Genomic DNA, 27,116 nt, shown 5'->3' on the forward strand with positions numbered 1-27,116 from the left:
ATTTTGACATGAGGAGATCTAAAATGTGAATGCACACTTGTTTTTGTTGCATGTAATCAGCTGTTCAAAATAATTACTTGTCTGCTGATCCAGGTCGGCTGAACCAAGAGGGGGACCTTTCTTTGTTATACTTTGACAGCTGCAACCATGTGGTGCCTGCTTGCCGAGTCACCATGAAACTCTACTTTATCACTGTTGTGGATTTTAAAAACTAGGTTAGTAAAGACGGATTTTTGCCCAGTTCAGCAAAGTCAAAGCAGACAGAAAGAATCGTTATCATGACAAAACCACAGTGTAACCAACTGATATTTGTGTTTATTTCACTAACACAAACATGATTTTAAATGACATACTCGAGACCTGGAAGAAATATCTTTATGCCAAGAGTTATCTTTTAAATACCACTTTTACTAAGCTTATATCTTGTCCTGGTCTCTGCCAGGCCTGATAACTCTGTCTTCAGTCTGTGTATTAGAATAGAAGCAAGGCTAATACAAATATTACATTATTAACTAATCAGATAGATAGATAGATAGATAGATAGATAGATAGATAGATAGATAGATAGATAGATAGATAGATAGATAGATAGATTTTATCATAATAGGGAAATTTATAGTCCTGCAGCTCACATATTTACATATATTAACAGTAAGATAATAATTAAACTGAATAAAATAAGAACATCCATAAAGATTTAAGAGGCATAAAATAAATAGTTCCCATTATATGCTAAGAGGATCATGTTTGAAGTCACTGTTGTACAGTCTAATGGCGTTGGGGACAAAGGATCTCCTGAACCTGTCACTCCTGCAGCACGTTGAGATCAGCCTCTCACTACAGCTGCAGAAGCGTAGAGTTGGCTTTTTCTACTTCATCTTCCACATTCTTCACTTTGTAGCTAGTGATGGTCTTCATTCCATTTCACATGTCTCGGGTGTCTTTTTTTCCAGCTGTCTTTCTATCGTCTGTCTATGCTTTTGTTGCACACTCCTCTGCTTTTCCTTATCCCCTTCCTGGGATGCCATCTTCTTCTGGTTCGGGAGGCCCTTGATGTTAGGATAGAACCGTACAGTCCTAACTGGATTAACAGTGTCCCTGCAGAAACGGATGTAGACTGTGTTCATTTCCTGCTCTCCCAGGAGTACATCACAGTCTGCGTAATCAAATCAGTCTCTCGGTGCATCCCTTGCCTCTGGTGACCACTTCCTGAAAGATCTGGTGGTAACAGGAAGCTTCTGTACACGAGGTTTGTATGTGGCTTGGAGATAGACTATGTTGTGATCAGATCTGCCCATTGGTTGGAGAGATACAGCCCTGTATGCCTCCTTAGCATAGAAAAGATCTATTGTCCTATCTTCATATATTTGTAAGTCATACATTTAGAGAAAATGCCAAAACACACCACAAATCTTAACCCCAGTCCCTCAGATTAGAGAAACTCCTGCAATTCTATGTTACATTAGGTCTATTGTTTTGGACTCTAAAGGAGTTTTTTATTTATTTATTTTATTTTATTTTACACCAAATAATTTGCTGAAAGTGCACTTAGGTGCAGGAATTCAGTAGTCTAAGAAAAAATTACATATTGAGGGATCTGGAATTCATTATGTAGCTGAATTGCATATTATATAACTACAGGAGTAAGCAACTAAATTAAAATCCTCTGTTTAAGACCCACTGAGGCACTATTCAACATTCACACAAATGCCAAGACCCACAGCTTCCCAGCACATTTCATAACAAAAGAGGCAATCTGTTGAATCCTTTCACTTTTCAGTGGTTTTAATGTTGTGGCCGATCTGTGTATTCTTTTGCTCCTGCTGAGGTGAGAAGGGATTTACTTGTGAGATTGAATCCATCCACCGGAGGGAGTCGCAGAGCAGCATCAGCGGCTCCCTTGATCTGCATCGTCGACCTTTCCAGACGCAGCAGAAACCATTTACACTTCAAACGCATCAAGAGGAAACAAGATTAACAGCCACTCCCCACCTCTTCTTCCTTTACACTGCAAAATACATGCTAAAGTATGCACAAATTGAGGCTTCAAACACAACAGCTCAACTTGAAATAGATGTGTTTCACTCCACTCTGAGGATTTGAAGACTACAAGCAATAAGGTGACCTCATCATGGAGATAAATTTGATAACTCAGCTTTGCTTTCATGAATGCAGTGATGCAATTCCTTTTGATCTTGATGTGCATGTCTGAATCTTGAGAAAATCACTAGCATGAAAGAGGGGAAAAAAAGGATATGTTGGCATTATATCAATTTGAACTACATAGGTTTACTTGATAAAATATATTGGAAAGATTTTGGAATCATTTTTACATGTCTGAATTGAAATATTTCTAAATTTTATTCCTTGACTGGATAATGTTTCCCCTCACACCAAGCCGCAGCTTCTTTTGGATGGTGTTTTAAGTAGTATACTCATTAAATTCACTTTAATAATCGGTTTATTGCTGTTTTCTTTCATTTTAATTATTAAAGAATGAACTGCTTTCCTAAATAGTGGTAACTGGAATTTGTGGACTGAGGAAACTCGGAGCTACAGCAGTTCTTTGTCTTCTGAACCATCACTTTAACAAGCATCAGCTCACTGCAGCGTCACTCATACAGTTAATCATCACATTTTAAGTGGCACAAGATGTCATTTCATTAATGTTTTCATCCACAGGGTAGCAACTGGTTTTTTCACAACCCATATCTGGCAGATTGGTGTGTGAAGGGCTGTAAGTCTAGTCCAAGAACACTTAAGTCCTTACAATACCATCCACAAAACTGGGCTCTGCTCAGTCAGCAAGTCCAACCATCCTTCTGCTTATGTCCCACAGTTTCTTGGCTGCCTCGTTATCGGTAGCTTTGGCCATCAGCTCCTCCTCCTCGCAGTTAGCGAAGCACTTCCCCGACACTCCCTCCACCTCTGGGGAGCAGGCTAGATAGAGCGGAGTTTGAGCTCCTTCCAATGGACTCTTAAAAAAGACCAATGAGGCGAGGTAGAACAGCGGCTTAGCCAGAAAAGGGATTTGAACGTGTCTACCTAGTTTGGTCCGCACGATGCCCGGAGTGAGAGCATTGACCGTGACCCCTGTGCCCTCAAGCTGATGAGCCAGCTCATGCGTGAACAGCAGGTTGGCCAGCTTGCTCTGACTGTAACAGAAGGCCTTGTTGTAGCTGTTTTCGCTATTCAAGTCATCAAAGTTGATGTTGCCGTATTTGTAAAGTTTGGAGGAAACCACGACGATGCGGCTGGGAGCCGAAGATTTCAGGAGGTCCAGCAGCAGGTGGGTGAGAAGAAAGTGACCCAGATGATTCACTCCGAGCTGCATCTCAAAACCTTCCTCTGTCTTTGTGTAGGGACACTGGTAGATGCCTGCATTGTTGATGAGCACATCAATCTTGGATTCCTCCTAACAAACAGGAGACACTGAAAACATTTTAGACTCTACATGGCAATACTTTACCAAACATAGTTCATTCTTTTTTGCAACACTTTCTTAATAGTAGTAAGAATGTAGTTTTAGTGTATTTAAAAATGCTTGTGGGATCATTTAACTGCAATGAGTCTCCTCTGGCACTTCCTATATACTATATTTGTCTCAGAAGCCATGCTTATTTTATGAAAGCAATTACTCTTTCTTGTTAGAAGGTTTATGTTACATACATATATTATAATGTCTTGAATTAAAACTAATTTTCTCCTATATTGTATGCACTGAGACACCTGGTGGTTGAAAATAGTAAATGTCAGCAAATGACAAAGAATGGGCAAACTGATGAATCTACATGTAATACTAAGACAAGCTATATAAAACGTAAAGAATTGCTTGAAATTATTACTTTATGTGGCTCTGCGTTATGAAATGAAATTAACTGAAAATTACATTTCAGTATGATAGTTCATAACCATTCATTTTGACCTCAGCTTCCTAACAGTTGGGATGCTGTACATGATCATAAAAACAGAATCAATGCAACATTTTGCAATGGTACAAAGACAACATGCCAAGTGTTAAAAAGTGATACACTTTGTCAAGCACCCTCTGGCACCCTGTGTGATTTGTGCTAATGAATTATGGAAATAACGATAACTTAAGTTTAGTTGTAAAATTCACCACTTTTTAGGTATTCGGCTGAAGCCAAAAGAATAGGCTCTTGTCTCTAAATTCCTCAAGTAGGTCAACATTCCCTGTTGGGATCTTATAATGGATTTTGGCTATGATTTCTTAGATTATCAGACAGATGTCAGGCAACTGTTGATTCAGAGACAATACAGAAATACAGAACCACGAACAGCCCCTTTACAACCACCTAATGCTCTTAACAACAGCTACTCTCTATTGGACATCTGCCCTACTAAATTGTAAATGAATAAACAATCCCTTCGCCTACTACTCTAACTTGCCTCATTTATTTCCTCGCAAAATCTTCGGACTGATGCAAGAGAAGCGAGATCCAGGTGTTTGATGACCACTTCCCCCTGTTCTGGTCCCGCTTGTCTCCTGATGTCCTGGGCTGCATCCTCAGCGCTCTGGCGATCCCGACAGGCCATGATGACACGTGCACGGAGTTTCAGCAGCTCTCCAGCTACGGCTTTCCCTATCCCGCTGTTTGCGCCTGTCACAATTACCGTTTTGCCTAGCATTGTGTTAGCCGGATAGCGGAGCAATTTGGCAGTTTTCCGATTGGGGAATAAACGACGCATAAGAAACAGAACTCCACCGCCGACAACAGCGGCGACCAGTACAGCAGTGGACATAGCAGCGATGACAGGTCAGCAAGGACAAAACAGCTGAAGTGTTGAAATGTGTTATGTATCGAACTTCAAACGTAACCCGGAAGTATTTGCATGACTGTCGTTAGTCCACTTTATATGTTTGGTGTACAATTTTTTTTTAATTACTAGACAACTTCACGACGTAAATGGTCGAAGACAGAATGAACTCAAATAACAGTTAAAAGACATATGATAAATCAAGATAAGCTAACTAAGTTAGCAACCTCAGAGGTTTCGGGTACAGGAAAACTACTTCCGGTAACTTTTCGTAACGTAAACATGCTACAGCATGAAATGCTAAATTTATTATTACACATGTTTAAACCGTTCCAATCAATTTAAAGACAACTTATTATAAAATAGGTATGATATTTAACAATTCACGTTAATTCTACTGATAAATAGTAATTAACAGATTATTTTCATGATTTTAGTCTCGCCTGCAATTTACATGAGCAACCACTAGGTGGCGGTGTTAGACTATATTGGTTGGTGGGTTGAAAGAAAAGAAGAGCCTGATAGGTCTGATAAATTGTGAAAAAAAGATACCCGACAAATCAAATCGCAAAAAGGGCCGAAACCGACAAAAAAAAAAAACAACAGAGAGAGAGAGAGAGAGAGAGAGAGAGAGAGAGAGAGAGAGAGAGAAACATTGATGAGACATAATTTTCTCAAATAAGTGCAAAACAGTTACAGTGACTTAAAAAAACATATTATATTCTACTATCTATATCTAAAAATCGAATAAATAAATAAGTTATGCCCTCTTTACTGTGCAAAACGTTTTATCTGTTATCTTCCTCTCTGTTTAATTTTCAATGTATTGGTTTGTTTTTCTGCGTGATTATCTGCAAGCAGTGAATCCACGTAGTGACTGAATCCATTTGTAAATAATTATAAGGAGGTGCTGTATATCTGCACGGAACAGACTGAATAAACTAAATGGTTCTATTTATTACTGTGTAATTTTCTAATAGCTCAGTGGCAGACTGCATTTCGTCTCAGTCTGATTTTACTCATATGATACCCTGTCAACACAATCTATTTCTCACGCCCACTTTTATTTGATTTAAGGTCTAGTAATGCGTGATTCACGTTAACGTCGCTATAATGGGAGGTTTTTCTGTGAGGAGACTAGTTTTAGGCTGTTAGGCTCTGTCGAGTTTCTTCACTTCCCCTCTGGCTCTTCCCAGTTGGGTAATACCTTCAGTTTATTTCAGCGTTTGCTTAAGTTCCTGTTATGGCTGAAATTCAGATTCATAGAAAACAATGCGTTGCGATGAAGGGAGCAGTCTTCCGTTCAAAGACTCAGTAAAAGTGATCTAGTTACTTTTACATTGTTCAGCTGAGTTTCTCGTAGCTCCAGTGTTGTTTTTAAAACCACAATTTACTTTAGGTGTCGTTATAAGCGATAAGGATCGAGAATGAATGCCTTCTTTGTTTTATTGGTCGTGGTTATCGCCAATATCTGTAGAGGTAAGTAGATCTTTTCAGGGTCTTTATATTGACTGAAAAAACGTTCATAATTTGCTCAAGATGTTCCTACAAGTCCACCTCTTAGTAAGTTTCCGGGAAATAATTGTTTTGGTTTCATCTTAATTAACAGGAATTACTACTTTATGCACATCATTTTTACTTGTTGTGGTTAAACGTATTAGAAATCATAGATATTTCCAAGAATCAAAGTCTGTTGCTAAAGCATAAATAATTGATCCTACTTATCATATAGTAGAAAACTCTGCTAAATGCTCAACTGAATAAATGGCTGTTTGTTTTAATGTGGGTGCAATCAGACAATTGGAGAAATTACAAATCACTGATTTGAGGATGGTGTTATTGTTACATTTTTCTTCCTTTCTATTGTGTGATATTGCAAAGTTAATTTACACAAAGGAAATATAGAAACCATTAAAAAAGAGTTAAAGGTCCTTATCATTCTTGACTGCAGAAGGTGTGAGGACAAGGTGATGGAGGGTTACTCTGCACACATGCAATAACTTATGAAAAAGGAGGCTTCAATGACAATTTTGTGCATGTGTCAGAAAACTGTTTCTCAGAAACAACAAGCATTACTTCACTATTTTTAGCTTTCACTCCAGAATCTCTGCACATAATTTCTGCCTCATGTGTATTTGCAGAATACAATATGGATTAATGCTATCTCTTTGTGACTTTAGTTTTGTGCATTTTTCTAAAATGTCTGTGTATTAATTTCCCCTGCAGATAATGGATGCTTAGCTTAGGGATATGAGGCTGTTGTTTTCAGATTTTCCACTCATGTATTGCTCATGTGCAAACAAGTCTTCCTAGAAGTGCTTCAAATTCTCCACCTGTAAAAAATGGCAAATACTGAGTCACCTGCATTAATGACTAACCACACACTCACTCCTTACAGTTAAACTGGTTTATCAATAAATGTGTATATCCCATTAGGGCCCGACCCAAAAATGGTAAGAAAAGTCAAATTTTTTTAAAAATGAGGTCTGTATTTGGCCCTTTAACAAAATTTAACAAAAAAATTTTCATTTTTTTGGGAGGAATATCTACCATTTATTACCATGTGAGACATTAAAAATATTATAATGTGGTTTTCTGTTTCTAGGTATCTATTAGGGGACAGAAGACAAGTATCAGATTGTGTTCGACAGGATTTTGAGCAACGTTTATACCATAAATTGAAGCAAAATGTCTCAGAAACTGTATGTAACATATATGTCTCGTCAGGTTCTTATGGGATATATTTTTTTTTATCTTGGGCTGTTTTTGAGATCTCCCCTGAAGACCGAAAAAAACTCGTACGTTAACTTAGATGAGTGATTCATAATAGAAAGTGAATGTAAGACAAGAAGATTACGTCAAGATATCACTGACTTGTTGGACTTCTCTGTGTAAATCCACTTCAAAACAAAAAACTTTCACTTTAAAACAAGAACTTTAACTCATTCCAGTATAATAGAATCATATCACTGAATCATACTTAGATCACATTGCAATTTTTTCACGAAATTCATAGCAATACAGTCATTATGGTGTATTGCAGGGTATCAGGGCTATTTTAGATCAAATTAGAACTAAACTTTATTGTTACACAAAGTTGCATCTCAATCAGTTAATTTATCTTAACCTGAATTAAACAGAAAAAAAACCTACTCACTGATACTGTCTATGGCCACCGTAGGATTATGGGCTCTCATTTGTTTGGGTCATATAATCTCCTTTGATTTACAGGAAATTACAACCCCAATCCCAAAACAGTTGGGATGCTATGTAAATAAAAACAGAATTAAGTCATTTTCAATTCTCATAAACCCATATTTTATCCCCAATAGAGGATAAACAACATATAAGATGTTCAACCTGAGACATTTTTACCATTTCACAGAAAATATTAGCTTCTTTTGAAACTGATGTCAGGAACACATCAGGGGGATTGTTTAGCTGTGTCTCTATAAACATCTGGAAAGAGAGGAGATCATTAGGGGAGGAATGTTATCCCATTTATTTTTTTTTTAAAGCAGTATTCTAGAGATGCAGGCTTTTGAACTGTCCACTGATAACAAGCTGGATGATCCAGCTCTTCTCTTTAGTCTGCAGGACACGGCGTCCAAGGTTTCCAAAGAGAATTTCAAAATTTGATAAATCTAACCTCAGAACAAATTTCCACTTTGCCCCAGACTATTTTAAATGAGCCTTGGTTCAGAGAAGACATGTTTCTGGACTGTGTTCTCATATTCCTACTTTGCATGATAGAGCTTTAACCTGCATTTATGGACTGGATAATGAACTGTGTTCACAGACAGTGATTTTTTGAAGTGTTCCTGAGCTCATGCAGTGATTTCCAGTACAGAATCATACCTGTTTCTAATCTAATGCTACCAAAGGGCTTAAAGATAATGAGCATCCAGTTTTGGCTTTCAAAGTTTTTGTTATTTGACATCAAAGGACATTTTTCTCAAAATGCTCCACAAATTTTCAGTGTAATTTGTCATATATTGGTAAACCTCTGCCCATCTTTTACATTTAAGAGGCTCTACCTCTCTGAAATGCTCCTTTTATACCCAGTAATGTTTTTAACCTGAAATGGGAAAATGTTTCAGTTTCAACATTTGAGATATTGTGTATCTTCTATTGGGAATAAAAGTGACCACAGTTGACCACTAGCTGTATTCACTGTGGATTGGTTTCTTGTGATAGGTTAAAGGTAGTTTCACTTTGTGGTAAATATTAGTGGTACAGAGAATACTTTTTTCAAGTTAAATCGCTATTCTTATAGAAACCCTTGTAATAGCTGTGACAGAATTATTTATTGCAAAGCCCAGTGTCAGTAGAGAATAGTCTATTTATTTTCTTTTCTTTTCCAACAATCTGTTTGACAATATAATTTCCCACAGGTCTGCATGACAACAGCTGCAATGTCGTTCCTAAAGATCCATACATTGAAATGGGATCTACTGCCAAGATAGTGTGCCAGACTTCATGTGTACGTGGTGAAATCTTCTGGACATTAAACAGCAGGCCTATCAATAAAAGCCTATCAGAGACCATCAACTCCACCCACACGGTCTTGTTGCTGAAAAACTTCACCCACCACAGCGCAACTCTGGATTGTCGCAGTGCTCAGACCCAGCAAGTGGTTGGAGGCACCATCATCAGGACATATTGTAAGAAGTCATTTCTTGATATTCTCTTTAAATACATGGCCTTTTATTCATGTATAGACTGATATGTTCTTCTTTTCTTAGCAGCAAAGCCTGGGAACATATCATGTCTGTTGTATTATCGAGATCTAAGTGCGACTGGTATGGATCAGGATTTTACATGCACATGGGAGCATCAGGCAGATTCTACAGTGAAAATAAATTACACTCTATTTCTGTAGGTTATTTATTTGGTTATTTAGTCGTTATTAGAATACACCTTTTTCCTTTTATAAAATCTTTCAATTATTATTTTTTTTTTAGTGTCTTGTCTTCAGGCTCTCAGATTGAAATCTGTAGATCGACTGTCAAAACCTGCACAAGTGAAAGTCATGTTACTGAAATTTGGCACGATAAATCCTCTGTTATTGTCAAAGCTACAACAGTTGGATGGGAGGCTGACTCTGATCCTTATGAACTTAACCCCATGCACATACGTAAGTACCATTAATTCAATTTGCATAAACATACTGTTGATTTCTTTGCATTTTCATGATGGTGCTATGATTTTTTTCCTCAGTTAAATTGAACTACCCATCAGTGAAAGTAACTGTCTTCTCCGATCATCTGTTGGTAACATGGACACCTAGACCCTTTATGAACTTAACGAAGTATAACTGCCAAGTTAAATACTACAAGGTATGAACACTTTATGTCAGGCATTGGAAAGTATTCAGTGGAAGCAGAAATAAAAAAAAATATTAATGGTACGATTTCAGTCGATTGCAGTTTATATGTCTGAAAATAAAAATTTTGGCTATAACTCTACTGTAATTCATGAATCAGTCCAGATCAGTACAGAATGTACACCCTGTCTTACAGTTCTAGCCTTTTTATTTATTGCTTTTTACTTAATTTACACTCTTTCTGAAATAATCTGCTTGTTGTTCCACAAGCTTGATAGGAGAAGCTAGCTTATCAAAGCAAGAGCATCTCTCATTACTTAAAAGTAGCTTTCAAAGGTTAATCTCTTAAGAAAATCTGCTTGAGCACCTTTAACACACATAACACACATAAATTGAGCTTACTCTTGTTCAGTTAGTACTTTGACATTACATTTACACTTAATACATACGAGTATACCCAGTAGAAGGTCAGGACACATGTAACCTTTAGTTTTAGCCACAGCTGCAAAAATTCAGTGTGGTTGCTGTTAACATTGTGAGGTTTTTTTTTTTTATTTTTATTACAGGTGGAAACAAAGTGATAAAAACAATAAATTGAGATACTCAAAAATTGTTGACATGACTCATGTTGGTTAAAAATCTTTATAGTACGCAATATTTGTAAGAATAGAAAATGTATTGTGTAAAACTGCTGCTTTTTTTTAGCTCTATGTGGTTGTGACTAACTACATTTTTTTTAAAAGCCGCTTCAGTTTTTTTTTTAACTCTTTCAGTACGTTTTAAAATACCATTTGTGGCTGTTTGAGTTCATTTCTGCTTGTCCTTTCTGTTTCAGACTTCATTGTTTAATGAGGAAACTCCTAAGGTAAAAAATAAACTAAATAAACATTTTGTTTGTTGATGTGTAAGAATTAATATTCTTATTTACAAGCTAATGATTATATATTTGCCTTCAGCAGCTAGCAGCTAGCTTGCTTAAACTGCAGGTTAAAAATATAAATCAGTAACATTCATGTAACAGCCAAAAGATTACGTCATAGAATTGACAAACTGGTGGGCAAGTCTGTAACTTAAACAGGTTTCACACTGCAGCAATGCAATCAATGCTTAATGGTGCAAGAAGGAAATATTTCCCAATCAAAGCCCTTTAAAATAAAGACATTAATAATTATTATGATGCAACACCTTTAGACATGAAGCATAACTTCCTAAATTTTCAACTGAGTTAGCAGCTTTTTGGTTAACAGGACCAAGGTGTGGAACAATAAAACACAATACAAGACTACACAGGACTGCACAGTGTGTACAAGAAGTCCAAGACATGAAAACACGCAAGAGCAAAACATACATGCAGTCTAAATCTAGTGGCTCCAGCTGTACCCCTTTTATTGAAAGTGTGCAAAAATGCCAGAGTTTTGCTAAGAATGCAGGAAAGGATAAAAACATCAGGCGGTAACAGCACCAGTCCAAAAAAGTACAGTAAACTCGTCAATATATAACAAAATGAATGAACCTCATTAGAGTGTTTAGTGGGAGAGTGATAGTTCAGATGTAGAAGATGGTGTGAGAAGCATGTGAAGAGTTTTGTTGGTGCTTGTAGTTTTTCAGATGGAAAAACCTACTTGTAGTAGTTTTGTAGTCTACCAATAACTTAATTGTTGATAATTAATAACTTAAGGCTCTCCAGGCTCAGCATTCCACACCTCAAGCTTGATAACGCATATTTATATGATGCTCTCAAATAGATAATCATATTTACAAATGCAATTCAAATATTCAAACTACAAATGATTATGATTTTTGACACAGTCATGCTGTCCTTATTAAAGTTACGTTATGAATGTTTCTAACCAAAATCTTTGTTATTCACAATAGGTGTTAAATACGTCCCAAATCTTTGAAATGAAATTGAATGTCACCAATAAAGAAGTGGAATCCTGCATGAACTACACCGTTTCAGTTCGATGTGCTATAGACACGGCTCCATGGAGCGACTGGAGCCAGGAAACAACTGTTTTAACCAAACTGAATAGTAAGAGCAATTTCAGTATGGCTCACAATTCTAAAAATCCAGAAAGCTATCCTCATGTGTTTTATAATAGCTTCAAATAATCACAATGACCATGGCTGACAGTATACACTAGTCATGGAAAGTAAATGGAGCAGTTGTAATGATATCTCTTATGGCTTCTTTTGGTTGTGTGTGCCCTTGTTTGTTGTAACCTTTTCCAGTGAAACATGTTAGGACACGCCTGTGGAGAAAGGTGGCTGAGCTGGGCAAAAATGGAAAGAGAAAAGTACACGTCATGTGGGAGGTAAGATTGAGTGTTTTTTAGATTCTGTATTTCTGCACATATGACTCATGACTTCATGCATTGGTTTAAACTTTTTTTATAGGACATTCCTCCAACGTGTGAAGAGACCTTTTATTATACTGTCAAACATGCTCCTTATGATGCAGACATGACAGGGGAAAATTCTAATTATACATGTGGCAACACAGCTTGTAATGTTGTCTTGGACCAACATGCACACAGAGTAAATCTCATAGTTTCCCGTAATGATGCAGTGATTGCAGAGGATTCAGTTTATGTTCCAGCTACTGAGGAAAGTGAGTTTTTCTGACACAGTTTCAGCATTTTATATTAGTAACCACCGTGTACACAATCTGTTGCGTGCCAGTTGTTTGCAATTAAGCTGTTCACTCCTTTTGTCTTGATCTTATTGTCAGGCCTCTTTCGGGTTACCGACATCCAAGCCTCGTCCCATGAAGGCAATATTGTGGTCAGCTGGAAGGCTCCTGATCAACCTGTCAGTGGTTACATGATTGACTGGACCCACAATGGACATGAGTACTACTGGAAGGAGAGCAAATTTACAAATGCAACTCTGTTCGGTAGGTTTGAAAGCAGCTACTGTAAGATAAATGGATGTTAGAGAGATGGATATTAATGTAATTCAACATTGCAAGATGGAAGGAACTATTATTTGATAATAGTTTAAGCTGATAATCAGATCAATACGTGCCATATCTTGTACTGACTAAGAGATGGAAGTAATGGACACATTAGTGGCATTAGATGGTAAAAGCTACAGTGTAATGCATTTCCCAGAGAGATGATTGTAAAAGGTTTTTTTGAGAACAATGAGTCATGATGAGCTTCATCAAGGAAGGAACAGCTGTGGACCACGTGGCTTTGTTCACATCTGGTATCAAGATGGATTTTGGATTACAAACACTGTACTGCTTACTCACTAGACATTCTTTGATTAACTTAACACCAGCAGTGTCATGTTAAAGTTGAATAAATATGTCTGGAAATGTTTAAAAAGGCCATTAAAATAAGTACAAGTATGCTAAGAATATATAAACTAACATTTTCTTTTGCCTGAAACACAAAGGCAAGGAATATACCTGTATTTTTTTTTTCTTTAGTTTCAGGTAATCAAACTCATTTTTATATAACTTTCAAGTAGCAGTCACACAGACACAACACTGTGAAGCACTATCGTGTGCAGGCATATGTTTGAACATGTTGTGACAGTCATGGGATCAGACACATGATTATTCAGGTAATGTGACTAGTTTGTGCCACTGCTGTTGCTTGACAATAGAATGATGTTTTAAAGGTTAAACTAGAATTTTATTTGTCTTTTAGACTTTCGGGAACACATAACTGGTTGAGGCTACAGAGAATAAACGAGTATATGAAAGATTGCTACGAATGCAGAGGAACTAAATACAACTGAAGCAGGATGTCATATAAAAATGAAAAGAACTTGAATTATCATAGCAGTAAAAAAAAAAAAAATGTAGGGATTTAGTTACTACTACTTTTGTTCATGAGATTTCAAAGTTGTCAGATTGACAAAATGCTTCCAAACAAGAACTTAACCACATATTGGTAAAAATTTATTATATTTTATGATTAGAAGTTTTATTTGATATAGTTCATGTACAGAGAATAAGGTGCTTGTGAACTTTTTTTGCAAATTTCTGTCAGAGGTAAATGCAAAAATATATACTTTAAAATAAAAAAAAAAAAACACTTTGTAATCAGTTGTGCTTTTATTGAAATGATACCGCACATTTAAAGTTTTTATTGCTCTTTTGCTAAGGTTAGAGTATAAATGCCTCCCATTTCTAACTCATTAAAAACTTGTTTTGTAGAGTGACTGCACATCCCTTTCCCTTCCTAAGTAGTTTACTTAAGAGTTTTTATTTTTTGGCTCCAAATTAGATTTCACTTTCAGTTTTGGCTTAGTTTGCTGAAACCCAGGGTTGTTTTGCAGGAATCGCTTGTCACAATTTAGTCTTCCTCTGTCCTGCAGATTTGCTGGATAAGACGCCATACAACGTCACAATAACTCCCCTCCTTGATAACAGAACAGGTCACGGCACAGAAGCCCCTCAGATATGTTTGAGTAATGGAGGTGAATAACTGATTTATTTATTTATTTCCTTTAAAAAATTAAATATAAATAAATAAAAAAAAGTGTAATACACTGTTTTTTTGTATTTTACCAGTCGTATTTGAACATTTCTGATCCTTACAGATCCTGGGAAAGTTGCTATCTCAGATGTTATTATTTATGACAAAAGTGCCCTGGTGAGATGGAGTTTAATGCCACATGATGCATGCAGTGCTGCTGTTATCCACTACAAAGTCTTCTACCATGCACAGACAGGACCACCTCTCAGTAAGTTCACTATGGACTTTTATCTTTGCAAATTACCCTGAACCACTTGTTTGTTCACTTATTTCTGTGATGGTTTTCTTCTAGATGTGATGGTAGATGGCGAAATGGACAGTGTCTTATTGAAAGATCTAAATCCAAACACTGAATACAGACTCTATGTAGAGGCCATCTCTCATATAAGAAATACTACGAAAAGTAAAGACATGTTCTTCACTACTAAACGATTTGGTGAGTAAAGAGAAATGGTTCGTCCTATTTCTATAAGTACAGCAAAGCAAAAGAATGAATGGCTGACAACTTTCTTCAGCTTAATGCAGATAAAAGCGAGATATTGGTTTCTGCACCAACTGTTTTTTAAAGATAATGGAGTCTGGCTTTTGTAAGCAAAGGTTTAAATCTCTCACTAAAATCCTGCCAGTTGTTTCCTTCCTGAAAACGGAAATTACTGAATGAAGCTTCCAGGCTGTTGACAGAGGAATCTGGGAAATCTCTTTCTTTACACTGGCTTCCTGTTTGGTTCAGGATTAAATTCAAAATCTTTGAACTTTGTGTTGGAAACCTGAAACAAAGATTGTGAGCTTGAAATAGTATTTTAACAGATATTTATATTATTATATTTATTATTATATTATTATTATTTATATTTGTTCAAAGGATTAAGGCAAATAATTCCATGAATTCTGTATGTGTCTGATGCAGACGAGTAGTCAGTCAGTATTTGAAGTCGTTCAGGGAAAACACAAATGTTAAACACATTCTCTAGCTAGTGCAATTCCAGTTACCTGCTTTCATCTTAGGAACATACTGCTAACACATTAACACTAGTTAAGCATAATATAACATTTTATGTGCATAGACAATAATATAAAACAACAAAATGCCAATGAATAACTAATTTCTACTACAGCTTCATTCCAAGCTTTGCATAATTGAGCCACAGCATCTAAAAGATTTTACTTTGCATTTAAGCCTTGCACCAACAGCTGGACTCTGAGATCCTCTGATCAGTATTAATTGTTTCTTGATCTCAGCTCAAAGTTAAATAAGACTTTGCTTTTGAGATTGTTTCCTCTAAACTCTGGAACTCTCCCAGTAGACCTAAGATCTGTAAACACCGTTTGTTTTGTCTTGTTTCATTTTACCTTCTAATGGGTTTATAGCCTAGGTGGATGCTGTCACTAGCATCTGCAGTAAATCCAGCATAGATTACCAGCAGCGGTTCCTCATCATGGATTTGCTCATCACATTTCTTCAACTTAGAACCTGAAGAAGTGCACGGATCACATGGCCCTGTCAAATAAATAATTAACCATTTCTAAAAGGCTGACTGAGGTTATATTTGTGTCTGGATCAGGAATTATCTAGGCTGGTGAAGTAGACAAAGACAAGCCTTTTACACTTGTCAAATAGACTCAAAGCACCCACAAACATCTGAGTATTGTTAGAGCAGGAAAATGTTAAACTGGCAACAAACAGCTGTGTAGTAACTGTGGGTATTTATCATCTTCAGCTCCAGTCTGCATTCATGGGAACCCAACACCTGGGTTTAGTTTTCAGTGTGTGTTGTATTTGGATTTTCATAAACATGAACAGCTCACTTTTTGTTTGCAGGAACTCATATTTACTAATCTGAATGTCTCACATGGAGGCTTTAAAACAGAAAACAACATGCCGTGAACAAAATGAAACAAGACAGATGGATTATTCTTGTCAAACAAAAAAACAAATAGCCTACTAACAGGTAGTTCAAGGTTGGTGTCTTTCATCAGAAACTGATCTCGACACAGCCTGCAGGGGACAATGGGTTTTTAGGGTACAGTATGAGGCCATCCATTGATGTTGCCATAGTTGCAGTTTTGCTCCCTGGAAGGTCATGGTAGTAACGGGAAGGAGCTTGAGTTCTGTGTACTACCACCAGTACACTAAGAATAAGCACAATATTGGTAACAATGAGAAATGGTTTATTCTGCATAGTGAAGCAAATGAAATCCATTTGAAGAGATCTGTTTAAACATGCAGATTTTGTTGGAAAAGTGCTTGTGAATAGTTGCCCATGAATGTTTGCCCTTGTAGTCATCCTTCAAAAAAAGCATTTACTTCGCAAGGCAAAGCAAGTTTATTAGTATAACACAGTTTAACGACAGGGTGATTCATAGCGCTTTACAGAATACAAGAAGCATCATTTAACATTGAAAACAAATGATAATGAAAAGGAGAGGACATTGGATAAAAACAGTATTAAAATATCATCAAGAAAATTCAAGCTTAAAAGAAACAAATTTGCTTTTCTTGGACTAGGAAAATTTTGGCACCTTTTATTGTTTTTCTTGGTCTCACATGCAAAATTCTTGATAAGACTTGAAGCACAGCTGAAGAACAGAAATAGCTCTCTTATTATCATGTCTTAACATGTCAGGATTAGTAGGATGCTTCTAGTGCTTTATTTTACTTTTATTTTATATAAAATTAAACATTTTATATTCATTAAAGAAACCATGTTAGACTTTTGTGGTTTCCAATTTTCTTCAGGGCATTATATAGCTGTTTTTTCTTTATTTTCTGCTTGTAAAGTTTGATCAAAATTTCAAAACTCTTTAAAACAGTAGCAGCACAAAGAGAGCATCACAACATGTGCTTGTAATACAGACTTTTCTTCCCAGACATCACCACAAACACGTTTGTATGATGCCCATTAAAATGGTAAAATTATAAATAAGTACAAAACAATGAATTGTTTTTTGCACAAATTGGTAAGAATTTGAAATACCGACTAATGTAGTTCAGTATATTCATGGACAGATTTCTAGCAAACAGCAGGAAGACGTTGCTGTGTAACTGAACATTATTGATTACTTCAACCATCTCCTATACGCTCACACTCGTTTGCTTATCTTAAGAGACCATCCAAACCAAATTAAATTCAACATAAATAGATTGTCCTCAGTTTGAAAAGATGCGGAGGAATTCTGACTGCTAAGAAGACGGTTGTGAGAGCCACTTTTGTTCCTCTCTCATTACTGGTTAAAGCATAACCACATGCAGGTTTTTACATCACTTTTGCATCACAGTTGTCGACATTCCTACCATATTTTCTTAACTGTCAAACGTGAGGAACACACCTCACACTCAATCCTTGTTGCAGCATGATGTTGCAAAGATGTGCCATGTGGACATGGTGGTCAAACTGTCTGATGCGAAGGTGATAAATATCTAAAATATTAGTAACAGTTTTAAAGAAATACCCCAAAATATATCAGCTGTAAAATATTCGAGGTATGAATAATTTTAGATGGCTATACGGTTTTTCTTTGCATAAGGAAGCATGCTTCACGCAACCCCTTTCACAAAAAACAATAAAGTAGCCGTTTAGGTATAAGTGTCACGGCCTGTGGGTTTTTTTTTTTAATGTGACTTTGTTTGGGTTAGTTTTACTGCCCTCATTACACCTGGTTTCTATTTGCTAAAATTGGCTGCTCCTTATTTAGACATCAACCCTCTCTGTATAAATACACCTCGGTTTTTTTATATATATCATCAGTTCCTTGTCATTCCTGGTCCATCCTGTCTGGGAATTCTTGTGTTCATAGTTTGGAGTTCTTTTACCACTGGAGCGTTTGAGTTATTTTGAAATAAAAGGTTTTTGATGCCACATCAGCTTGACTCCTGCCTGTGAGCCATGCACCATGAAAGAGGTTATAAAGCCCTTAAAAAACTGAGTCAGCATCCATGTTATTCAACTGCAGCACTTGCTGTTTCAGAACTACCTCTAGATTAGAATAGAATAAGTTTTTAAAATGTATTAATTAAATCTAAAACCAAAATATTTTCCCAAAGCACATACTTAAAAAAAAAAAACAATTGAATAATGTGCATATGTTTTATCAGGGGCAAGATTAAATAAGTTATATACAAGATATTCTTTGCTGAAACCTCAAGAGTTTATAGTTCAGAGGCTTTATCATGTAGTAAGATTGATAGATAAAAAAAGATAATTTTATCAAGTAAGAAATGTTGTACAACATTTAAAGATTTAAAGAACACTAACCCAGATCTTCTTGAGCTTTTTGTAAAACCTTCCACCTTCCAAATATTCTGGCTTGTATTTTAAATTCATTTTTTGAGTTTTGCAAATGTTAGAAAACACTCCTAAGAGTTTCTATTTTTGTGTCTAGATAGGAAAAAATGTCAGAAAAAGATAAGTTGAAATTGTGAAAATAACCTGGAGTAAAAAGAAATTCTATTGCCGTTCACCGTTCTATATATTATAATTTGTGATCAACAAATTACTCATGTTTTCTTCATCAGATCCAAGGCTCATTGTCGGGCTCAGTGTCTTTGGAACCATCATTATCTTGCTTGTGTTGTCTCTTGGATCATATTGTGTCAATCAGTAAGTAACTGTCGAACCAAGAAGTTTCTTCTCATCACTAATGAAAGGCCTGTCATGATATTAAGAGCCTGTATTCACGTTGTTTAAAAAAAAAGTCTTAATGACTGTTGATTTGACTTTCAGGTGGAAGAAATTTAGGGAAAAGCTGGTGCCAAATCCAGGTCTCAGTTCTGTGGGGACGTGGCTGCCGCCGAGCCAACAAAAGGTAAAGTCAGTCAGGAGTGGGATCTGTTTTAATGTAGCTGAATGAAAACATTCAATTCTATTTCTTTTTTTTATTAGGGAGCTTATATTTAATTATTTATTTCCTCTTATGCTCATGAAAGGAACTCTGGGTCTCATTCATTGTCTCTGTTGTTGCTTACCTTTCTGGAGATGCATGTTCTTCCTAATTTTTCAGTTTCACTGGTTGATGTGTAACTTCTTCTGTTTTTAGAACAATGGAAGCTTTTGTGTTTTGGGGCATTTTTAATGGTTCATACTTTCCAACAGAAAACCTGTACAAGTAGCTTTAAAGATGAACAGCTTTCGTGTCCTGAATAGGACCTGAATTCCTTTTTGTTTATTTTTTATTTCACTCTCCATGTGTGTTTCAGGGGGTGTACGTCCAACCATTCAGTGAGCCATCCAAAGACCATTATGACCAAGTCTACACAGAAGACACTCTCAGTGCCTCCACACCCTCACTAGCTGCAGACTGTAATGGTAACGCAGACAGAGACCGTTACACAGAGGTATTCTCTTATACAACTGTCACTCCTTTGCCAGAAGTAAAGGATGACAAAGTGGCCGAACCTCCAGAGACACTTAATTCATCATGCCCTGGTGAATCCACAATATTCCTTTTTGCAGAGAGTACTTTGGTTAGTCCATATCGAAGCCAGGCTTTTCTGGAAACTCCTGTACCAAAAACTGGGAAACAGAGTAAGTGTCACTTGGGAAAAAAGCAAGAAAAAATCATAACGAAGACTGTGTATGTCAGCTTGGACATGTTTGAACAAGATGATGTAAGGTGAGAATGTTGGAAAGCTAAGGATGTTAAGTCAAGATGATACAAGTCTTAATAAAAGAGTTCAGTAACTTTATGCTGCTTGATTCTGCAGGCTGAAAGCAAAGAAAACATAACTCTCACTATAAACTCAGTATATCAGTCAAAATAAGTGCTTCGATACTGTCTTTCCTACTATAAATGCATATTTATAGCAAGTTTATGCATGCTTCATTAAAACATCTCAATGTATATGTAATGTAATGTATTTAACTGTATACTTTACTGAGCCTCATTTAATGCAAAGTGGAATTTCTTATTTATTCACTTTTGAGAATATTCTCTGCCTAATGTGGAACCAGTATTTCGAACATGTGCCGCGTTGTGCGAAAATCTTTTTATGTTGCTCCATTGGAGCCAGACTTTTTTCATCTTTTAAAGTGGTCTTTTCTGAAGGATTTTGGTTGCTTTTTCATTCATTTTTAGTTCTGACCTTGTATCTCACCATTTTCTAAGTAATGTTTTTTTTTTGTTTGTTTTGTTTTTGTTTTTGTTCCCATGGAGCGTGCCCTTATAACATTTAAGGAAACAGGATTTTTGGAGGACAAATGAAGAAGTGGCAGACCTAAAAAAAACAAAAAGTACAAAAAAATACAACAGAGACTTGACCCAGGACTTAAAAAATACATCTTTCCCTTCGGTTGAGTTATCTCCTTAGGTTGGTCAGAAATAGCCTTCATGAGGGCAGCTGTCAAGAAGCCATTTTTAACCCTTTCATGCTTAGCGTCCTGTACGGTGGACACCAGATGACTCCACCCCAGAGCCGGTCCTATGCAGAAAATGTGAAAAAAAAGCTGTCAGCATCCAAACAAAAGCTAGGGAAAGTCCTTCAAGAAGCCTGGAGAAATATTTCTGAAGACTACAGAAAAAAAAAAAATGACAAGAAATGCTGTTGGTAAGAGGGGTCAGGGGTCAGGCTGAATTCCCCTTTTCTTGACAGTGCATATGGAAATGATGGGAGGCTCAAGACTGCACAGTACTGCATTTCTCAAAACATGTTTTACAACAGAAGTGTTCAATCCAGCGGACACTGAGTTAATGTAAAAAATGCTGTAATTATGTATTTGCACAGTATATATTGTTAAACCCACCACTGTTATATTTGCTGTAAAGGTAACATTAGCTGTGTATTATAAGTTACTTTTATATTGTTACATATCTGCTTTAACATAATTAAACTTCTACAAGTTTGTGATTTTTCCAGTAATACAGAAAACACATAAAAATGGTCCTGAATGTTGTACATAAAAAATGTAAACATTAACAAATCAGTAACAAAGATGATTTGACCAAAATAATATTAAGAATAAATGTTGTGTTTTAGAAATATTGACTTTGTCTTTGTACAAAACATTTTAATAAACTGCTTGTAAGAAATTGAGCTTATACAAAGCATTATATTTATTTTCTGTCAAAGTTTGAGAATCAGTCTGAGAATACAGACGTTATCACTAAATTTAGGACTTTTTTGAGAATTCTGTCAAAACTTTCAATTAATTCAATTTGATATAACTGCCTTGATTGGACAGTTTGTAATAATTGTCCTGCATACCTGTTTAGGTGGAAGAGAATGAAATAAAATGACCAAATGAATGCATTAAATAAATATGTCAAAAGAAAAAGCCATTAAAATAAAACATCTTTGAAAAAGCTCAACGAAATGTAGCAACACTGACCTTGATGTACCTAAATTTTTACTGAATGAACTTCACAGGTTAGTTTCTCATTTACCAGTAGGGGGCAGTGTAAAACAAAAAATAATTTGAACTACAAACAAGAAGAAGAACGTTTTGTGTTTTAGCACATGCTAGCTAACTCGTTTGGTGACTATTGAGTTAATGCTAGCTACTTGCTAACAATCTAGATTAAAGAAACACAAACGAAAAAATACGTTGCTGTTTTGTCGGATGCTGGCTTGCAGTGAGTCGTGACAGCCTATGTTTTGTGTAAATGTCTTCCTGCCCGTCAGAATGCTGATCGGGCTTGAACTTGTTGGATGATCCTTCTTAGTTAGAAGCCAAAGGGCCCTGAATCCACGGTGCTCGAGTGGATTATTACCCGGGATCTGTGCTGTACAAGACTGCAGCATCAAGCCACGGTCTAACTTGAAATACAAGGTTGTAGTAATTACTACCAACCTTTACCTAACATGTCGCACACTGGACCCCCTCCTCGATGGCGAAATTGCCCCAGGAGAGGGCAGCCTGTTCATGGTGAGTGAACACTCAATTGATCCAGCAGATTATGTTTGACTGGTGCTATTTACTAGCAACGTGAAGTGGACGAACTTAAGTTTGCGACACAGCACATTGGCAGGACATCTGCTCTGTTCTCCAAAAAAATATTATTATACGCTATTTAATTCCATAAAAGTTTAATAGAAAGAGCAGTACATACCATCCTTTCCTGCTTTGTAGTCATTCAAAAGTTGCAAGGTTAGCATAAACCAAAGTGAGCAGTCTAATGCAAATAGACTATGAGTTAAATTAAGAAATGGTTTATGAGTTTAGTTGCCGATTTCAGTAATTTAGTGAAATGCTTTTAATAACCCAAGACGTTTGATGCGCATTTCGCGTTTGTTTATAATTCAACTTTGTCTACCATATTTTTTAAATCAAGGCTGGTGTGCCTCTATTCAGGCGCGCGATGATAAGCTAACATAGCTCATGTGGCTAACAGGCTGTCAAAACACAGCGCGTCTTAAAAGTGCCCCAATTACAGTATTTAAAACAAATATTATATTAATAAGCAGTTTTTCCCACGCTAAAAGTGCTGTAAAGTTTTAACTCAGTTGTCAACCATAGTAGTCGAAACATCACGTGTCAAAACAGGCTGCACTCCTGCATGGAGTATACATGATGCTGTGTGGATACTACTGACCTTTCTGAATACATTTTCTACAACAACTCGGACAGATGTTTCTTTTCATAGCTGTATTTGGTAGACATGTGTAACTTATTTGTAAAAGGCAATAGCATATACAAATGGGCCAACACAGGGAATGTGCACCATGGCAGTCATCACTGGTACGTATCTGATAGGAGAATCATACAAAGAAATAAATAAATAAAGAGAGACACTTTACCATTTAGCTAATTTTTAATGTAATGGCAGCAACACATCTTTAAAAAACTCAGGACGGGCAAGAAAAGGATGGTAAACTAATGGGTTTAAAATGAACATTTCGAAGAGCTAGATTAATCCGTGCCAAACTGCATCTAAAAATTGTGTAACAATTATTTTGGCTTTGGGGTTGCACTTTATTTAAAGGTGCACATTGTGTTTTATATAAGATGAAATATTTTATGTTTGGCTTAAAGTAAAAACAGCAATATGCCTCATTTGACTTATTTAAAAAAAGGATAATTGAATGTGTAGATAATGAATTGCTCCTATTCAAATTAATCTGAGATACTCTATCATGGTTAATATGTCAAAAGTTCAGCATGTCCTTGTTCTTTTATTTGTCTTCTTCTAAGTCACAGACTAAATCAAATATGCTAAAAGGTTCATTTAATTTATTCAGACATGATTTTGTATTTAATTGAAAATTGTATTGTCATCAAAATTACTGTCACTTTTTATATTTTTAAGCTTTGACATTATAAAACATGAAAATTAGATAAAGGGTTAAACACAACAATTACTCCTAAATTATTTATATTTTTCCTTAGGTAAATTCCTGCCAATGAAAACAATGTTGGGTCCCAGATATGATGATGAAGTTGCTGAAGAGAACAGGTTTCATCCAAGCATGCTGTTCAACTATCTAAAAAGTTTAAAAGTAAGTAAATTAGTAAAGATAGAAATATTGAACCCTTTTGGAAAAACTTCATCTTGCTGTGTTTTCTTTTTCTTCAGGTGAAAATGGGTTTGCTTGTGGATTTGACGAACACTACTCGTTTTTATGACCGCAACGACATTGAAAAAGATGGAATTAAATATGTGAAGCTTCAGTGTAAAGGGTATGAGCGGATTTAGTGTCACAAATTAAAGTAGTTGTCCAGGTTTGCAATGTTGCAGCTCTTTCAGGGATAATAATACGAAGACTGTTGCTCTGTTTGTTTTAGTCACGGGGAATGCCCTTCAAAGGACGTAACTGATATGTTCATCAGGCTCTGTGAGCAGTTCATAGAGAAGAATCCCACAGAACTGATAGGTAAGATCTGTGATTTTAATCAGTTTGATCATATCTGTTGCATATTTTTAATTCACCTGTGTAATAGTCAAAGGTTTATATATAAACATATTTGCAGGTTTTGATATAAAAGGCTGGATTTACAGTTGTTATAAAGAAACTAGCCTGTTTTTTTAGTTACAATCAAATGGAATGACTTTGCTCAACCGTAACTTGTTTATGTTGCTACGTTCCGTTACGCCACAAACAGCCTTTACATTCCTGACGGAGTATGAATCTTAAATTGAATGACCTTTCATATCTCTAAAGCCACTGAGACATAACTAAAGCAATACAAAAAATATTTAACGTAGAATTGACTGAAAAGCAAATAAGCAGTAGCAATATAAGACGAGAAAAGTGGAAAAATAGTGATAACAGTATTAGATTATATAGAAAATTATATAACTGTTTCCACATTTATTCTATCATTTATACTGATTTATTTTACTTAATTTATTTTCTTATTCTTTTACAGATTTATTATACACTGCTCAAAAAAATAAAGGGAACACATAATCATTACCATGTAACTCAAAGTCAGTCCCACTTCTGGGAGTCAATCTGTCCAGTTAGGAAGTAACACTGATTGTGTTACTTGTACTTGCTGTTGTAAAAACGGATCAGACAACAGGTGGAAATGAGAGGCAATTAGCAAGACAACCCCTACAAAGGAATGGTGCTGCAGGTGGTGGCCACAGACCATTTCCCTGTCTTTATCCTTTCTGGATGATTTTTGGTCAAATGTGCATTTTGCCAGTGCCCTCACGACTAGAGGTAACATGAGGCGGTGTCTGCAACCCACAAAAGTTGCCCAGGTAATGCAGTTCATCCAGGATGGCTGGAAGCGTGCTGTAGTGTGAAGGATTGCTATGTCTCCCAGCAATTTGTTGTGAGCATGGAGGAGATACCAGGAGACAGGCCAGTATACAAGGAGACATGGAGGGGGCTGTAGGAGGACAACAACCCAGCAGCAGGAACGCTATCTGCTCCTTTGTGCAATGAGGAACGGGAGGAGGACTGTCAGAGCCCTAGATAATTACCTCCAACAGACCACTAATGTGCATGTTTCTGTTCAGACTGTCAGAAACAGAGTCCATGAGGGTGGTATGAGGGCCCAACATCCACAAGTGGGCCTGTGCTCGCAGCTCAGCACCGTTCAGCCTAATAGATGATTTGTGTAATTTATGCATACGTTATGCCCTTAACTGCTTCTGCTGGTCAGAAAGCTAAGCAGTCAAGGGAAGTATGCAGTGGATCTGTCTTTTTTTTTTTTTTTTTTTTTTTTTTTTTTAACCTGTCTTGTCCAGCATCGTTGCAAACAGAATGATTGTCTGGCTGCTGTCTGGTGCTGGGCAATTTTACTCTATCAAGCAGGGATTTATACTACATGTATAAAGTCCCTCTTGATGAAAAACTTTATTAAATCAGACTCTTAATGCTGGACTCGACCGGAGGGGACAGAGAGAGAGAGAGAGAAAAGAAAGTAGAGAGAAGAGGGAGGGGAGAGAGAGGGACAGAAAGGGTGTGGGGAGTGCGGGTGGGGACTTGAAACATCATACAGGAGACCATGTAATCCATACTACTTACAACATATATAGCTACGATCATCCTAGCCAGTAGGCCATTACACAACTAGTTGATAATAGTAACAATAATAATAATAAGAGTAAGAGTAATAATAATAATAAGAACAGAAATAATTAAAAAAAGAAACAAAATATGATAATAGATATAAGTGAAACTGCTGTATTCAAGAACACGCGCAGAGAAACCTGTGTGGATGTGTTGGAGAACTCGGCCACACGGCGACGCAAAGACTGTGTGGAGACGTTCAGGAAGGAGTGACCATGCAGAGTGATCATGCAGATGCCACCTCACTTGAACAGAGGCCAGAGTCAGGCCAGCGGTCCCGAGACCCAGGCCACCAGCCCCCCCGCAGGCAACAGACCCCGACCGGTCCACAGAGACGACCACTCGCCCGCCCAGGAAGGCAGCAGCAGGAGACCCCAGCAGGAGCCGCCCCGCGGACCCAGGGCACCGGCCCCGGCGGGCCGAGGCCAGCAGTCTCGTTATGCATACGTTATGCCCTTAACTGCTTCTGCTGGTCAGAAAGCTAAGCAGTCAAGGGAAGTATGCAGTGGATCTGTCTTTACCGAGAGTCGTTAAGGCAGTTCGCTGCTCTTTCTTCAATGGAAACTGGTAAAAACGTATTCCCTATTTTCTCTGTTTGCATGCATTCTTACCTTAATGATGTGAATGGTCAAAAACACAATACCTGTCCAGAACACAGACCCACTGCATATTTCAATTGCAAGCTTAGCTTTCAGAAGCAGTTAGGAGCATGTGTAAGTGAACCACGCATAAATTACAAATAGGGTCTATTGGCATTTGCCAGAGAACAGCAGGATTGGCAGATTCCCCGTCGATGACCTTTTCTATTTACGGATGAGAGCAGGTTTACGTTGAGCACATTTTACAGATGAGAGAGTCTGAAGATGCTGTGGAGAACGTTGCCTACATCATCCTCCAGCATGACCGGTTTGGCATTATCTCAATGATGGTCTCTGGGAGGCATATCCTTGAAGGGCTGCACAGAACTCCATGTGCTAGCAAGAGGTATCCTGACTGCCATTAGGTAACGGGGTGAGATCTTCAGACCATATGCTGCAGCAGTGGAACCTTGATTTATTCT

At 36.9% G+C, this 27,116-nt stretch overlaps 3 protein-coding genes across 4 annotated transcripts in view; 2 read left to right on the forward strand and 1 right to left on the reverse strand.

Annotated features, from left to right (window-relative positions):
- Window positions 1-300: 300 nt before the first annotated feature.
- rdh14b (retinol dehydrogenase 14b) lies at window positions 301-4,851 on the reverse strand. Its single transcript, XM_041976494.1, has 2 exons — window positions 4,411-4,851; window positions 301-3,415 (listed from the first exon to the last, which is right to left on the reverse strand). Exons 1-2 carry the CDS (start codon window positions 4,762-4,764, stop codon window positions 2,798-2,800), a joined length of 972 nt encoding a protein of 323 aa, XP_041832428.1. The 5' UTR covers window positions 4,765-4,851; the 3' UTR covers window positions 301-2,797.
- A 1,078-nt stretch (window positions 4,852-5,929) lies between these two features.
- On the forward strand, window positions 5,930-21,162 carry LOC121633221 (interleukin-31 receptor subunit alpha-like). Of its 2 annotated transcripts, none has more exons than XM_041975047.1 (16): window positions 5,930-6,258; window positions 9,174-9,443; window positions 9,525-9,657; window positions 9,744-9,916; window positions 10,000-10,118; window positions 10,941-10,970; window positions 11,981-12,137; window positions 12,338-12,420; window positions 12,503-12,716; window positions 12,837-13,001; window positions 14,438-14,539; window positions 14,663-14,806; window positions 14,891-15,034; window positions 19,112-19,196; window positions 19,320-19,401; window positions 19,793-21,162. In XM_041975047.1, the coding sequence occupies exons 1-16, from the start codon at window positions 6,207-6,209 to the stop codon at window positions 20,210-20,212; spliced, it is 2,373 nt and encodes a 790-aa protein (XP_041830981.1). In that variant the 5' UTR covers window positions 5,930-6,206; the 3' UTR covers window positions 20,213-21,162. The 2 variants fall into 2 exon arrangements, with proteins under 2 accessions (XP_041830981.1, XP_041830982.1); XM_041975048.1 differs by having other exon boundaries at window positions 9,528-9,657.
- An 867-nt stretch (window positions 21,163-22,029) lies between these two features.
- rngtt (RNA guanylyltransferase and 5'-phosphatase) overlaps window positions 22,030-27,116 on the forward strand; it is a 93,299-nt gene continuing 88,212 nt past the window's right edge. Inside the window, exons 1-4 of the mRNA XM_041976350.1 lie at window positions 22,030-22,457; window positions 23,919-24,028; window positions 24,106-24,209; window positions 24,315-24,403. Of these exons, the coding sequence (XP_041832284.1) occupies window positions 22,394-22,457; window positions 23,919-24,028; window positions 24,106-24,209; window positions 24,315-24,403 (367 nt within the window). The 5' untranslated portion in view covers window positions 22,030-22,393. The remainder of the gene's footprint in view (window positions 22,458-23,918; window positions 24,029-24,105; window positions 24,210-24,314; window positions 24,404-27,116) is intronic.

This window comes from Melanotaenia boesemani, chromosome 22 (assembly GCF_017639745.1).
Source record: "Melanotaenia boesemani isolate fMelBoe1 chromosome 22, fMelBoe1.pri, whole genome shotgun sequence".
NCBI classification, from domain to species: domain Eukaryota; kingdom Metazoa; phylum Chordata; class Actinopteri; order Atheriniformes; family Melanotaeniidae; genus Melanotaenia; species Melanotaenia boesemani.